At 39.4% G+C, this 15,132-nt stretch overlaps 1 protein-coding gene across 1 annotated transcript; it reads left to right on the forward strand.

Moving 5' to 3' along the window:
* The first annotated feature begins 1,176 nt into the window (after positions 1–1,176).
* On the forward strand, positions 1,177–15,077 carry aars1 (alanyl-tRNA synthetase 1). Its single transcript, XM_060877967.1, has 21 exons — positions 1,177–1,303; positions 2,949–3,116; positions 3,368–3,556; positions 4,865–5,010; positions 6,453–6,644; positions 6,731–6,875; positions 6,960–7,105; positions 7,192–7,300; positions 7,531–7,681; positions 8,594–8,718; positions 8,976–9,120; positions 9,212–9,390; positions 9,494–9,607; positions 10,305–10,511; positions 10,712–10,896; positions 11,702–11,810; positions 12,001–12,114; positions 12,204–12,323; positions 13,585–13,671; positions 13,752–13,865; positions 14,297–15,077. The coding sequence occupies exons 2-21, from the start codon at positions 2,973–2,975 to the stop codon at positions 14,474–14,476; spliced, it is 2,901 nt and encodes a 966-aa protein (XP_060733950.1). The 5' UTR covers positions 1,177–1,303; positions 2,949–2,972; the 3' UTR covers positions 14,477–15,077.
* The last annotated feature ends 55 nt before the right edge of the window (positions 15,078–15,132 follow it).

Genomic DNA, 15,132 nt, shown 5'->3' on the forward strand with positions numbered 1-15,132 from the left:
GCCACATGGCAGAGTGTATTTGATTATTTCACTGTCTGTGTGTGTGTGTGTGTGAGAGAGAGAGAGAGAGAGAGAGAGAGAGAGAGAGAGAGAGAGAGAGAGAGAGAGACATGTGACACTCATTCAGCTTCTGCTCCTGTAACACCCTGCACAACAAATTACAAAACTACACAAAGTATTGTTATGATGGTTACTTCAAAATGCGGAGGGAAATAAATTTGGGAGGCAGTTATTCTATTGTGATAAATTGAACACAAGGCATTTGTGGGTTGTTATGAGTTCCCTAGAAACAGGTTTGTTAACTTAGTAACTAAATAATATATAGGCTAATCTGCTGCTTATTATGATTGAGAAAACATGTCCATCATTTGTCAGTCTACATATTTAAGTGTTGTCTAGCTATGTCTGCAACTCAGTGTTTTGGAATTTTATCACTGTTTAACTTCTCTCTCTCTCTCTCTCTCCCTCTCTTTCCCTCTCTCTCTCTCTCTCTCTCTCTCTCTCTCTCTCTCTCTCTCTCTCTCTCTCTGTGTGTGTGTGTGTGTGTGTGTGTGTGTGTGTGTGTGTGTGTGTGTGTGTTTGTGTGTGTTCTTGCAGTGGGTACTGAATATAAACAAATAAATGAATACATTTACTGGTAGTATTTAAAAGAAGGCAAAGTGGATACTGGGTAAAACTGGTTCATACACAGATTACAACCCCAAAGTCATTAAAAGTCACTAAATGTAGAGTCAGTAAGGCAAACCATCCGAGGCTTAAGTAATATTGCAAAGAAATTAAACTAAAGATATTTTATTTTTTTTAGGAATCCACTATTCACACTGGTCATCTCTATGTGTCCTTAAGTGTTTAACTCATAATATGTGTGTGTGTGTGTGTGTGCGTGTGTGTTTATATAAAAAATAAATAAGTAAAAAATAATAAAAATGAAATGAATGACTAAAGAATAATGAAACATGATTGGCAGGGTATATAATTTTTCGTTAGCGTTTCGATATTATTATTGTTATGAGAATGTTGCATGCTTTGAATCAATAACACTGATTACCATCCTACTGTTTTGTTATATGACTCAACTCTTCCTTTCATGTTGCATCATCCAGTAATGAAAATGAACTTGACTGTGTCTGTTATTGACAGCTTCTTTCACCAATAGGATCATTGTAAATTTAAGGCGTCACCTCCGTACGACCAATAGGAAAGCGGCATGGCTCTGACTCCAGCACCTTAGTGTTTTTAACGTACCGGCGTGTTTGAGCAGTGTGCGCGTGAGAAGCCAGAAACGGTTATTGGGAGTATTTAGGTGAGCAAAGCTACTATTATCCCTCAAATTTCCTTGGGTATATTTCTGTTAACTGTATTATGTCGTAGGTTTTTGTCTGATTCCGAAAGCTGTTTTGTAAACATAGTACATCATATAACACCGGCTTCTCTTGTGTCGAGGCTAATGGCTAAATCTAGCTAGTTAGTAAGCTAGCTAACTGACTGGCAGTGAACCTGGACTTAATTGGCAATAACTTGTTTAGCAAACTAGCCTGTGTGATTTAGCAAAGTGGCTGGTTTTACTTGCTATGATACGAGATGTACAGCTTAATTGTAAGTTTGATGTGTTAAATCAGTTTTAGGGTCGAGTTCAGACCCAGTTAATCAAACTTTATCTTGTGTAGATTATGCCGTGCAGATGTGACGTGAGCTGGAGAACCATTAATGTTTGCTCAAGTATTAGCAAAATGTGTTGATTTGATCTTTTGGATTAAAGTTAGAGTTAGAAAGTCTGCAACGCTGTATATATGTTTGCGTATATATAACAGGAATCTCATTTACTTTTCCTGCCTGCCTCCTTAGGAGTGTTAAGGTGTCATCATCCACATGGCTCTCCACCTCACTTTTTTCTTTGCCAAAGCATTTACATGCTGTCAGGTGACACATCAGTGTGTGCAGGATGTTTGGTCTGTTTAGCTTGTCTTTTACAGAAATGCTTGAAGCACTGGATTAATTTGATATGTTGCATCCCGTCTGTGTGTCTCAAGCTGAATGCCATCTGGTTGATCTAAACAATATTTGCAGGAATTGAGAAGTGATATATTTGCAAGACTTGTGTTTTATGCCAGTGCATCTGGGTCTCGTGACTTCTCAGTTATCATGAGTTTCATCACTCTACCAGATTCAGTAGTGGAATTGCTCAGCAGTTTGAGGTGGAAGCTTGCCAGTCACGCATTTTCTCTATGCCGCTTTACATTGTTGCTGCATTAACACTACACACATTAGTACAATTTTGTTTCTAGACATCATAACAACGTTTCTGATTGCATGTTTGAGTGTGGTGTACCAAAATTCAAATTAACTGACTTGGTTTGCATTTCGACTAAAGATCATGGTGAGTCAGACATTAGCAAAGTACAGATTTGTATTGCACTCATTCAGCTGTTGTGAGATGTGTGGTTAGTATCCAGTAGTAATTATGTGCTGGTTCTAGAGCTGTTTGCCTTGAGGAGCTTCTCGTGAGGATTTGTTTCCACCCAAAGGACAGTATTTGGGTGTTTTGAAAGGCGTAGCGCACTTTCATTTTGTATGAGGTTCTCTTAATCCACATTCAAATTCAAAGCTATTTTCTGAATTGTAATAGAGAAGGCAGGTGAATGTGAACTCTTTTTAATCAGAGAAGTGTGTTCAAGGGTGAACTCTTTTATGTCTTTGTTTCAGCTCGGCATTAAATGCAGCAACAGAAGAAAGAGTTAAGAAAGAAGAATGAAATGCAGGGTTTGGCATTCTTGGCCTGTCAGTATTTTTGTTGTTTGGCTTTCAGTTGTAGCAGTGTGCTATGCTGCAGGTCTAACACGATTTTCCCTCCCTGGATGCATGGCTCAAATTTGTTACAATTTAGTTGTTGTTTTTTTCCTCCCACCTCTCTCTATAATAAGCTGTGACTGTGTTTTCTGATTTCCTAGTCCTCTTTGAACAACCGATCAAGCATGGACACTTCACTGACTGCTGCTCAGATCCGTGAGAGGTTCATTGACTTCTTCCGGCGCTATGAGCATGAGTATGTGCACTCGTCCTCCACCATTCCCCTGGATGACCCAACACTTCTCTTTGCCAATGCTGGCATGAACCAGGTAAGACCGCCACACCCAAGGCAGTGTAGTATTAGGGGTCAACTGTTTCCTAAGCTGTATAATTACTATGAGATTAGTGTATTTGAATGCAAAATCTTGGCATGTATGAACAAGCTTTAAGTAAAGAAACTTGAAACTGTAGTCTGTTGTGTCTGCAAGTTCTTTCTGGGGTAAAAGTACATATGTTTACTTTGTTGTTTTTGTTTTTTGGACTTGTTAACTTTTGTTTTAACCAAGTTTTCTTTTCATAGTTCAAACCTATCTTCCTAAACACAATCGACCCATCCCACCCCATGGCCAGACTGAAGCGTGCTGCCAACACCCAAAAGTGCATCCGTGCTGGCGGTAAACATAATGACCTGGATGACGTGGGCAAAGATGTGTACCATCACACCTTCTTTGAGATGTTGGGCTCCTGGTCCTTTGGAGATTATTTTAAAGTAAGCAATACATAATTTATTTAAAAAAGTAGTGAGTATGAAATTCTGAATGTATTCTCAGAATCAGAATCAGAAAGATCTTTATTGCCAAGTATGTTTTCACATACGTGGAATTTGTTCTAGTACAGAAGCTCCACAGTGTAAACAGAATGGCATTGACAAGACATGAACACATAAAATATAGACAGTTGTATGTACAGTGGAAAAATGTGCAAATTGAAATATAAATTTGCAAATCGAAATATAAATAATGTCAGAATAATGTTGCATGTTCTGTGTATGTCAAGTGTTCATCAGATGGATTGCCTGAGGGAAGAAACTGTTCCTATGTCTGTATTATTGTGATCAAATAAGAACGCAATATGAATATCTTTGCTGTTCTGACTGTATTTCTTTTACTGTTTCTCATGTAACAATATATTTAAGGTTTAGGGTTAGAGTTCAACTGTCTGTGCATTTGCGCACCAGGCAATGCGCCTATGGGTGTAACCGCATTGGGCAGGAACCTGGGAAAATAATAATTCGACCAATCATAGCGCCAGTTTAAAACTCAACGCTACATGCGGAGAGCCGTCAAAACGAATGTGGTTTTCATCTGTCTCTGTCCGTCTTCAATTCATCTTACAGTGACTGTTTTTTTTACAAGTGAGGACTTAACGTTTCAAAGGTAAATGGCCAGAATTGTGAATTTCATCCATTTTAATAAGCCTGCCGAACCACAGGCGTCGTTAGACTCCTTTACTGGGGCATGTGCCCAAGTGTCCGGTGTGTCTCAAGAAATCAATATCCGCGAGCGTCTGTGTATCCCTTTTATAGCACGCAGTCATGCTATAACATGACGAAACGAATGTAATTTTTTAAATATCAATCGTATTCTGACTCGACTGTTACTGGCTCCTGTAGATCACATCTGATGGACATCAGATTTTTTTGTGAAAAGCAGGGAAATAGAAATGATGAGGGATGTATTATTATATGATCAGCCAGTCAAAACCATAGTGAAGTCTAGGGTCTTGCATTATTGCTGAGAAAATTAACACATGTATGTGTTGTCAGAAATGAAGTTACTGTTTAGTTCATTAGATCTAATTTATAATTGAATTTAGATCAATACATAAAGAGTTGTTAAAATAGTATGCAGATATTAGACACAAACAATCATGCACATAACGTTATACTCTTTTATTTTATTTGCTACTCAAAAGTAAAGTAAGTTGAGTAAGTTGCTACTCAAAAAAATTTTCCAAGGTTGGCAGGTCTGAATTTAAAGTCTTGTGGAATTCTTCCTTCCTCCTGTTCCATCTTTAGGAATTGGCCTGTAAGATGGCATTGGAGCTGTTGACCCAGGACTTGGGCATCCCACTTGAGCGCTTGTATTTCACCTACTTTGAAGGAAATCCTGAAGCAGGCCTTGAGTGTGACAATGAGTGCAAGCAGATCTGGCTTGACCTAGGGTAAGTGTGGATGTATGAGTGTTTAGCACACAACAGACACAAAAATCGCACTGTTGTAATATAGAAATGTCTGCTTTTAAGTGATTTGCACATAATTTTTTACAACCCTCACAATTTGATCTTGACCTACACAAACATTTATATTAACTCTTGAAAAGCTCAGCATGTGATGCAAGAAACGCGGCTGCATGGAGCACGTTTCTCACAAATAGAATTAGCAAGTTGCAGCCTTTCAGCAGCACACCCAGACTCATCCAGGTGAAAGGCAAATGACAATTGCTCTTAGAAGAATATGGGATTACCTTTAGGGTTTAGGTGGTGATGCTTTTAGATGGTTCATGACCTGGTTTGTTGTTTTTGTAGTGTTTGTTATAGTAACCATGGTGCTGGTATTTATTCAGACTATTAAATGTCTCAACAATATGTACACACATGTACACTAAACGTATGCTTATCTACACTCATCTGTTCATCCATCAGCCATAACATTAAAACCACCTGCCTAATATGTGTAGGTCCTCACCGTGTTGCCACACCAGGTGTCGAGGCATTTACTCCACAAGACCTCTAAAAGTGTGCTGTGGTATCTGGGAGTAATGCATTAATAGCAAAATTTAGGTCTCGTAATTTGTGAGGTGGGGCCTCTATGATCAGACTTGTTTGTCCAGCACAACCCACTGATGTTCAGTCTAGGGTCAGTGCCTTAAACTCTTATGTTCAATAAGATAACATAAGATATCTGAGTCTGGCTTGCAGCTGTTAGTATGAGCAGTATGACTGCATTTTGCTTTATTTTGCTCAGCTTTGTAACATACTTGCATGTTCCTGATTTTGAAAAGCTTGTCTCTCTTTATCCAAACCAATTAAAACATGTGAAATTACCAGATTGCAGCAGATGTTTGTAGTGTTCTGTAGTTATTGTTGCATCTGCTGCATCAAGATGGCAGATCATACATTCTGCTCAAACCTCCACAGCAAATGAAAACTTAAGCATTGCAAAGTCGATACGAATAGATTATTTTTCTTTCTCTCGTTAATGAGACTACTTGTCTTCCAGACACCTTTGTGGAGGGACATAATAGCTCTCAAAACCTGCTTTTTTCACCCGTCACAGGTCTGTAGATGATGCATACTCGGAGCATGTGTTCCTGAGGTGGTGAACACTTGTTCATTACTATGTTGATTGTTCAAAATAAGGCATCCATTATTTATACACAACTGAAGAAAAATATAGAAGCACCAAAGAGCTTGTTTCTGTTTTCATAAATTTGTGAACTCTCAGGAAATGGTCACAATGGTCCATTGTGAATTCTGACAGCACTAACAATATGATCTGATTCTCATCTGGTGAATAGGGATCAGATGTACCACACACTTCAAATATGTGTGTCTATGTAATGCTATGAATAACCCTTCATGCTCATGATCTATGTTATGTCCAGGGTGGCAGAGGAGCGTATCTTGCCAGGTAATATGAAGGACAATTTCTGGGAGATGGGAGACACTGGTCCCTGTGGACCCTGCAGTGAGATCCATTATGACCGCATCGGAGGCAGAGACGCTTCACACCTCGTCAACATGGATGACCCTAATGTGCTGGAGATCTGGAATCTGGTGTTTATCCAGTTTAACAGGTAATATAAAGGCACTGTGGCTTTGGGTACACATGCATGTGGATGCACAAACTAATTTATTCTAACCTTTTGTATGGTGTATGCAGAGAGTCTGCAACCGAACTGAAGCCTCTTCCTAAGAAGAGTATTGATACCGGAATGGGACTGGAGCGACTTGTCTCTGTCTTGCAGAACAAGATGTCAAACTATGACACAGACCTCTTTGTTCCTTACTTTAAAGCTATCCAGAAGGTAGAAGCACATCTATAAGACCTCTTTATAAGTAGCTGTTGTATTTTCCTTAATCTAACATGCATGCTTGGTTTTGGTCGCCAGGGCACAGGAGCCAGGCCTTACACTGGCAAAGTTGCAGCAGAAGACAAAGATGGTATTGACATGGCATATCGTGTCTTAGCAGATCATGCCCGCACCATCACTATAGCTCTGTCTGACGGCGGTCGACCCGACAACACTGGAAGGGGGTGAGATTATGGACAAGACCTTAGTAGTAGTACTTGTTGTGTATTGCATAGTTTGCGACTGTATTACAGCTGTCCTGTGTGTGTAGATATGTGTTGAGAAGGATCCTGCGACGTGCAGTACGGTACGCACATGAGAAGCTAGGGGCTCAAAAGGGCTTCTTTGCCTCTCTGGTGGACGTTGTGGTGCAGTCACTGGTGAGAATAATCATCTCTAATTGATCAGAGAGAAAGCTATTACGTTTGAATGACTGGTTTAGTGCAACTCTTCATTTTTCATTCTTTGATTTCCTGATTGTCATTATGTGGTTGAAATAAGGATCTTTATTATTATTGTTATTTATATTTATCTGTTTTTAATTAATTGCTGCCACCCAATAACTTAATAATGCAATATCCAATCCAATAATATAAATCTCTGCACACAGGGTGATGCTTTCCCTGAGCTGAAGAAAGACCCCGAATCAGTGAAGGATGTGATTAATGAAGAGGAAATGCAGTTTCTTAAGACTCTCAGCAGAGGGCGGCGCATCCTGGACAGAAAGATCCAAAACCTTGGAGACAGCAAGACTCTTCCAGGTTGGTGTCTCTAATCTCTTTTAATTGTGTATAAAGCTTGTGTTTTTTATATCCCCATTTTAGTATTAGTCCTATTCCACTTAGATTTGCCAATCTTTAGCCATTTTTATGGGCACGTACACAGAATCAACACTGACTAATACATTTACCACTGTGATTGCCTGTGGTTTAGTATCAATTAATTGTCAATGTAAATAATAAAAGTTGACTACTGTTGATTATTATGTAATTACTATGAGTGAAATTATTTATGCACTGGAAGTATAATAAATAACAAAAACCAAACATGAATATGGAAGGGGAAAAAGATTAATTAGCGAAAAAAGGATTATTCAGAATATTTCAAAATGTACACTAACCAAGCACTTTGAGTAGGTACACGTGTTCCTAATACCAATGCAGTTATCTAATAAAGTGGTATCCACTTTTCCCCATATCAGTACTGTGTTCCAATGTAGAAATACTTTAGACTTTAACAACAAACAAAAAAAATATATAATGTCATTTTGCAGTTGATATATGCACTGGATGTTTATTTCGTAGCAAAAACAAATGAGTGCTGGTTTCCCATACTGTATGTGCAATGGTCTAGAAAACCTACTGGAAGGTCAAGGTTTTGATCAAAATGGACTTTCTCTGCAAGTAATACACTTTGTCATCTTTTCTTTGGAAAAAACTTAAATATATTTTACCAAAGTTATGTGGGAGATCATTTCTTGGTCTATTTTCTGGCTGGCTGTCTGCATGTTGTGTACAGAACAACACAATGTAGTGCTTAGATCACTACATGGCATAGCAAACTAGACATGACTAATCAATTCAGATTGAAATCAGAGATCATCTGTCTACATGTGCTTACACATGAGTCAGCAGAGAGCTGGTATTTTATTCATACTCTTTCATCCTGTTCAGGGGACACTGCCTGGCTGCTATATGATACCTATGGTTTCCCTCTGGACCTGACTGTCCTCATTGCAGAGGAGAAAGGCATGGGAGTGGATCTAGCTGCATTTGAGGAGGAGAAGAAAGCTGCTCAGGTGGGTAAGCTGAAGATGACTGGACCAGTGATGTTTACAGTCAAATGAGAACTACTATCATTATCTCTTGTAAACATATGGGATCTGAATTAGGTAGTTTCTGTGGCCTCTCTATACACACACACACACATCTGTACAGATTAAGCAGCAGATGATACAGATGTGCATTCACATAGTAACCACAGCCAGAGACAGTCTGTTAGCACTGCATGATTAAGTAAGTAGTTTACGTGGGCTCTCGCACCTTTGTGTGTTAGTTGAAGTCCCAAGGCAAAGGTGCTGGAGATGAGGATCACATCATGCTGGATATTTATGCCATTGAGGAGCTGAGGAACAAAGGAATCCCTGCCACAGATGACACACCAAAATACAGCTATACATCTGATGACAACGGCAGCTATGGTAACTAACATCATACACGCAGAACACAAAGACTGATGTATGGTCATGTTGTAACCAGTGTATGTATGTGTGTGTGTGTGTGTGCATGCAGAGTTTGTGAAAGCTGTAGGTACGGTGCTTGCTCTCAGGCGTGAGCGTGCGTTTGTGGATGAAGTGAGCACAGGGCAGGAGTGTGGCGTGGTGCTCGACCAGACATCTTTCTATGCCGAGCAGGGAGGTCAGACCTTCGATGAGGGATACATGCTGCGTGAGAACGACTCTACAGAAGATGTAAGAAACTTGGGGAAAGAGGAAGATAAAAAGATCTATTGATCCTTTAATCCAGCCGTTGATATATTATGCATGTTGATTGTATATTAAATGTGCATCTCAGAGGATGGAGTTCACAGTGAAGAATACTCAGGTGCGTGGAGGCTACGTGCTGCACGTTGGAACTGTTTATGGCTCGCTGAAGGTTGGAGACCGTCTCACTATGCATGTCGACGAGGTAAGAGATCTTATTTAGTCTAATAATTTACTTTATTCTTCATTTATTTCCATAGCTTTGATCATTGTTTTAGAAAAAGATTTATATCTTTACCTTTGGATGTGTAAACACGACTTCTGGGACTTCTGATTGAAGTTTTATTTTTATATAGTGTGTCTCTTGAAACCCGCTGAGCTTTTTATACTCTGCATATTCAAAAAGAGAATTGGTCCACATAGAAACCATTAAACCCTTAAATTCAACACAGGAAGTGCTCAGAGTAACACTGTTTGGATTTTAACAGTCAAAGTAACAAATATTTTACAATATAATATAGCAAGGATATTATGAAAACATTTAAAATGCTAGTTTACTTGTCTCAAGGGGAGTTTCTTTATTTTCCAGGTTAAGAAATGCAAAATGTTGAATTTAACTGCTCAAATAGCAGCAACAAAGCAGATAATTTTACTCTTTATTCTGTGTGCATGTTGCCACATGATGTGGGATTCAGGACTCACAATCAGTCAGTAGCACAGTGTTATTAGCCCCACCCTGATGTACAGTTGGTGGTTAAACAGGTACTAAAACCCACCCAACTGGACCAGTGTTCCAGATTTCTGGGGATAGAAGTTCCTGTGTTTTGTGTTTAGGTTTTCTCCTGTTCTCCTTTCTAATGTCCTATTAAAAATGCACCTTCTATTCTTTTGGGCTCCTTCAGGCTCGCCGGAGGCCCATCATGAGTAACCACACTTCCACCCACATCCTGAACTTTGCCTTAAGGTCAGTGCTTGGTGAAGCAGATCAGCGCGGTTCTCTTGTGGCACCGGACCGCCTTCGCTTTGACTTTACTGCCAAGGGAGCTATGAGCACGCAGGAGGTGCGCCGCACTGAGGAAATCGCCCAAGCTATGATAAAGGATGCCAAGGTAATGTAGTAAGAGGTTCTGTTAGAATGAGCTTTTTACATAACTTTAAAAGCAATGTTACTTTTCGAAGCTAAAGTTCCTTTTGTTTTCTGTATGATCTTTGGTGCTCAGGATGTGTCTTGATTTAATACCATACTTGTAGTAGCCAGATTTATTGAAATGCATCATAATCGACATCCATTGTATTTCCTTCATTATAGCCAGTGTACGCCAAGGACGCCTCACTTGCAGCTGCCAAGGCCATCCAGGGCCTGCGTGCTGTCTTTGATGAGACGTACCCAGACCCTGTGAGAGTTGTGTCCATCGGCATCCCTGTGGAGGATCTATTGGCTGACCCGAACAGCACTGCTGGCTCTCTTACCTCCATCGAGTTCTGTGGTGGAACGTAAGTTTAAAGTACTCCTGCACTCACAAGCTGAGTTTTAGTTAGTAAACTCCTCTTGTATGATGTATTCTGAATACAAAGATTGGGGTTTTGGGTGTAATTTGTTAACATTTTTCTGCATAAACAAAGAAATATTTAAAAAAAAAAAAAAAAAAAGGCCACTTTTTTATGTAATTTGTTAAATGATCGTTGCTCTGTTTGTGATCACTTATAGCAATTGAATAGGAGCTTTTAAGGATAATCATTCATTACTCTATTTATGAAGGATCTATGCTAGCTAACGTGTACATAAGTTGTTGCTATGATATTCAAGATTCTGATACTGAAACCACACAAACACTATTTTCAAATTGAATCCCCTCTTTGCTGCTTTATTAAACTCCACTATTCTGGGATGAGGTTCCACTAGGATTTGGAGCATGACTATGGTTGTTTGCTTCATTCAACCTTGCTACACATTGTCATGCTACAACATGTGCTTCCTTTTAGCATACAAAAACATTTTATACCATTGTGTAACAGACACGTATATGGGAGTGATGATCAAGTGTCCACAAACTTTTAGACATTGTGCATTATATATCAAGGGAAGAATGTACTTTCATTACTTTGACTCAGAGAGAGAGAGTTGAGCGTTTTCTCAAGTGATAAGTGCACTGCTACAATGATAAGTTTGTGTAACAAGCGTTGTGGTGTCCGTGAGCTTCCAGTCCTGGTTAGGTTGACCTTCTCACAGTCCTGGTTAGGTTGACCTGCTCCCAACAGAGTTAAAGAGCTCAGCCTTGACTCATGCTTGTTATCCCAGGCATCTCCAGAACTCGAGTCATGCTGGCCAGTTTGCGATCGTGTCCGAGGAGGCCATCGCTAAGGGGATCAGGCGAATCGTGGCTGTGACTGGAGCAGAGGCTCAGAAGGTGATTGCTCAATAATCACACATTTATTACACATTATCGTACTTTTAGCCACTATTTCACACTGGTCTGAGGTTATTTTTATGTTGTAAGTAGCCTACACTTTTACTAAGATTTACTAAGCATGATGAATAATATAATAAAACATAATTTATTTAAAGAATAATATGAAAGCCATGTCATGTGTTAACAGGCCCAGAGGAAAGCCGATGCTCTGCGTCAGGCCTTGTCAGCCATGGCTGAGAAGGTGAAAGTTCAGACTGCTCCCAATAAAGACATCCAGAAAGAAATAGCAGACCTGAATGAGGTGAGCTTCAACGCCAACTCGCATCTTTACACTTCCCCACAAAATTTAATGCATCGTGCCCTTTTTAATGTATATTTGTGACGTTTCAGTCACTAGGAACTGCAGTGATCTCCCAGTGGCAGAAAGACGATATGAGAGAGAATCTGAAGGGATTGAAGAAGATCATGGATGACCTGGACCGCAGCAGCAAGGCTGACGTGCAGAAGAGGGTGAGAGGAACACACTTGAGCATAATAAACACATGAAGCACAGTGTGAGCTGCAGAGAAGAAGCCTGGTTTGCATTACATGAAGGGCATTGTGTTGGACCTCTAATTTGGGTTGACCTTTTAACGTGCTTTTACATGTGCAACATTTAGTCTGTTTGAATTGAACTGTGCTGGATCGTTGCAGTTTTTTTTAGGCATGTGAGCTCAGAGCAGCATATACAAGTGTGGACCAAAGCAATACTTTGGGGTGTTTTCCACATCTAATGTAGCTTGTTTTTAGTCTTATATAGGAATACAGGATGAGAACAGGGTTAGTTTAAACAGCTTGTTTGTTTTACTGATGGCTTACAGCATGAATCACTGTTTGACTTGGACCAGAGATGAGGCAAAATGTATCATTGAAATTTGCTCTGACTGACATATTTCTGAACAACTTTTCAAAACACCATTTAATGAGTGTATCACGGACATGGGCCTTGATCAGTCTATGGAACAGTTTCGTGCCAAGACTAAAAAAAAAAAAATCTGCTAACAGCTAATTAAATTAAATTAAAGTGAAACCCGGAACATAAACACATGCACTCTAACCAGAGAGAGGATGGTGTACTCACCCTACATGTAACATTCCCGTTCAGCCTTCTTGTTTTTTTTGTTTGTTTTTGTTCATTTATGTGAAGTGAGAATCCAAGTCATACCTGAGGTAAACAAATCAGGGTACAGGTGGTGAGTTTTGTTAGTTTGCAAATGATCGAGTAGGTGTGAAAGTGCCCTTAAGCTGTGTTTAAATTTTGGGTGTGTGGCTCTGAATTTGCTGCCACTGTAATTGCGGACATCTTAACAGTGTTTGAGAGCGTAATATTGGAGCCAGGCAATTGCTAGAAAAATAGAAGTCCTCATGATGCTTTTTAAGGTTATTGTCTAAAGCTTTTTTCTCTTCCTGATCTTATCTATTTATTCATTGAAGAGGAAGGAGAAATTAAGCTCTCCAGTTCTTTGAATGATGGTGTGGAAGTCAGAAGCCACATGTCCAAACACTACAAGTTCACAATCTGGGTTGTAATCAAATTTAGGCTGTTTTGAGGGTTGTAAATTGATTCATTGATTGTTTTTCTGTTGGAGATGATTACCATGGTGGAGTACTCTACAGTACTATGGTGTTGCTCTGCATCAATAACTGAGCTTGAATATTTTAATTTTAGCACCACCTATCTATAATTGTTGGAGCCTTAGATAAAACTCTTAACCCTCTTTGCTTTCTTTAGGTTCTTGAGAAGACCAAAGAGATCATTGAAAGCAACCCCAACCAGCCTCTTCTTGTTATGGAGATGGAGAGTGGAGCTAGTGCAAAGGTACTGTATGTCCTTATTTGTACCTGAACAAATTACAAATTCTGGAAAGAATTATGATGTTCCTCTCTCTGAACATTTAGGCTCTGAATGAGTCATTGAAGCTGCTGAAGACTCAGTCCCCTCAGACTGCTGCTATGCTTTTTGCTGTTGACAGTGAAGCTAGCAAGATTATCTGCCTCTGCCAAGTGCCACAGGTAAACTACCCCAACCAGCAGTCTAAAAGCCTTTCACAGTAATGGTTTATCATTTATTAGATCAGACCTGAAAACTTTTACTGTCGGGGCCTTTCCCCCCCTCACCCTCTTCCTGTTTATGTATACACTAGTCAACTGATATCACAGTTTGATAGCTATCCACTGATGATGTAACTGGATTAGTTTGCATCTGTGCCTTTTTACATGTTCCTTCAATTAAAAAAAAAAAGTGTCATGTTTTTTAATCAAAACAGTGACAGCTTGCAGAATAGGACAATATTATGTTCAGTATTATGTGCATGTCTAAAACTCCAATGTATAAGCATTTGTTATTTTCAATATAACAAAAGATTATTTTAATAGAATCTTCTAATTATATTATAGTAAGCATATATAAATGGTGTATTAAATTACTCCTATTTTTTGTACAGGAGGTTGCAAATCAGGGCTTGAAAGCCAATGAGTGGGTTCAGGAAGTGTGCCCTCTGCTGGATGGAAAAGGAGGTGGGAAAGACATGTCTGCTCAGGCCACAGGCAGAAACACGCAATGCGTCCAGGAGGCTCTGAAGCTGGCAAACGCATTTGCCCAACTCAAACTGGGGAAAAACTGATACTTCTGATGGTTCAAGTAGAATGTGTAAACTTCCTCTATCATGACTGTAGAGTAATGCAGTGCTGTCTGCTGAAATTCATAGAACGTTCTCAATTTGCATCTCAAAAATTGGCACCCTCTTTCTGCGTGCAAGGAAAGTACTGAAAACAAGATGGCACTTTAAAAGATTATTGCACCGTCCAGTCAGCTCTACCCCTAGATGTTATAAGTACTAAAGGGGTGTTCTTAAACATTCTTATACAGTGATTGCCACAAGAAGATAGTGAAGCGCTCTTGTGACCCTTGCACAAAAATCACTGCAAATATAATCTGTGTATTTCTGTGCCATTAAATAATAATCTCACTTTGTTTCTACTCCTGGGGAGTTGTTCTTCTAATGGTTCCAATTAGTAATGCCCCATGACTTGTATTTCATATGTTTGACCCAGCTTTTCATTGATTATATCATAGTAATACATACTGGATTAAAATAACTGACTGATTTGTTTCTTATCCTGTGGAATCACCTTTACTCACTTGTAATTGCAAATGGTCTGGAGTTAGCCTGCTAAAGCTGAAAACATTTTGCATACTGGAATAAAAGGGATTAATGTTGTCGATTACTGTTGCATTTTTATCACTCATAGCAGCATATCATTTAGAAAATTGACATCA

The sequence above is a fragment of the Tachysurus vachellii genome, chromosome 9 (assembly GCF_030014155.1).
Source record: "Tachysurus vachellii isolate PV-2020 chromosome 9, HZAU_Pvac_v1, whole genome shotgun sequence".
Classification (NCBI taxonomy): domain Eukaryota; kingdom Metazoa; phylum Chordata; class Actinopteri; order Siluriformes; family Bagridae; genus Tachysurus; species Tachysurus vachellii.

Excerpts from the sequence above, each read along its gene's own strand:
- aars1 (XM_060877967.1), top strand. The coding sequence starts at position 2,973 with ATGGACACTTCACTGACTGCTGCTCAGATCCGTGAGAGGTTCATTGAC. Across the intron at positions 5,011-6,452 it reads CAGATCTGGCTTGACCTAGG|GGTGGCAGAGGAGCGTATCT; the intron begins GTAAGTGTGGAT and ends TGTTATGTCCAG. Across the intron at positions 7,301-7,530 it reads ACGTTGTGGTGCAGTCACTG|GGTGATGCTTTCCCTGAGCT; the intron begins GTGAGAATAATC and ends CTCTGCACACAG.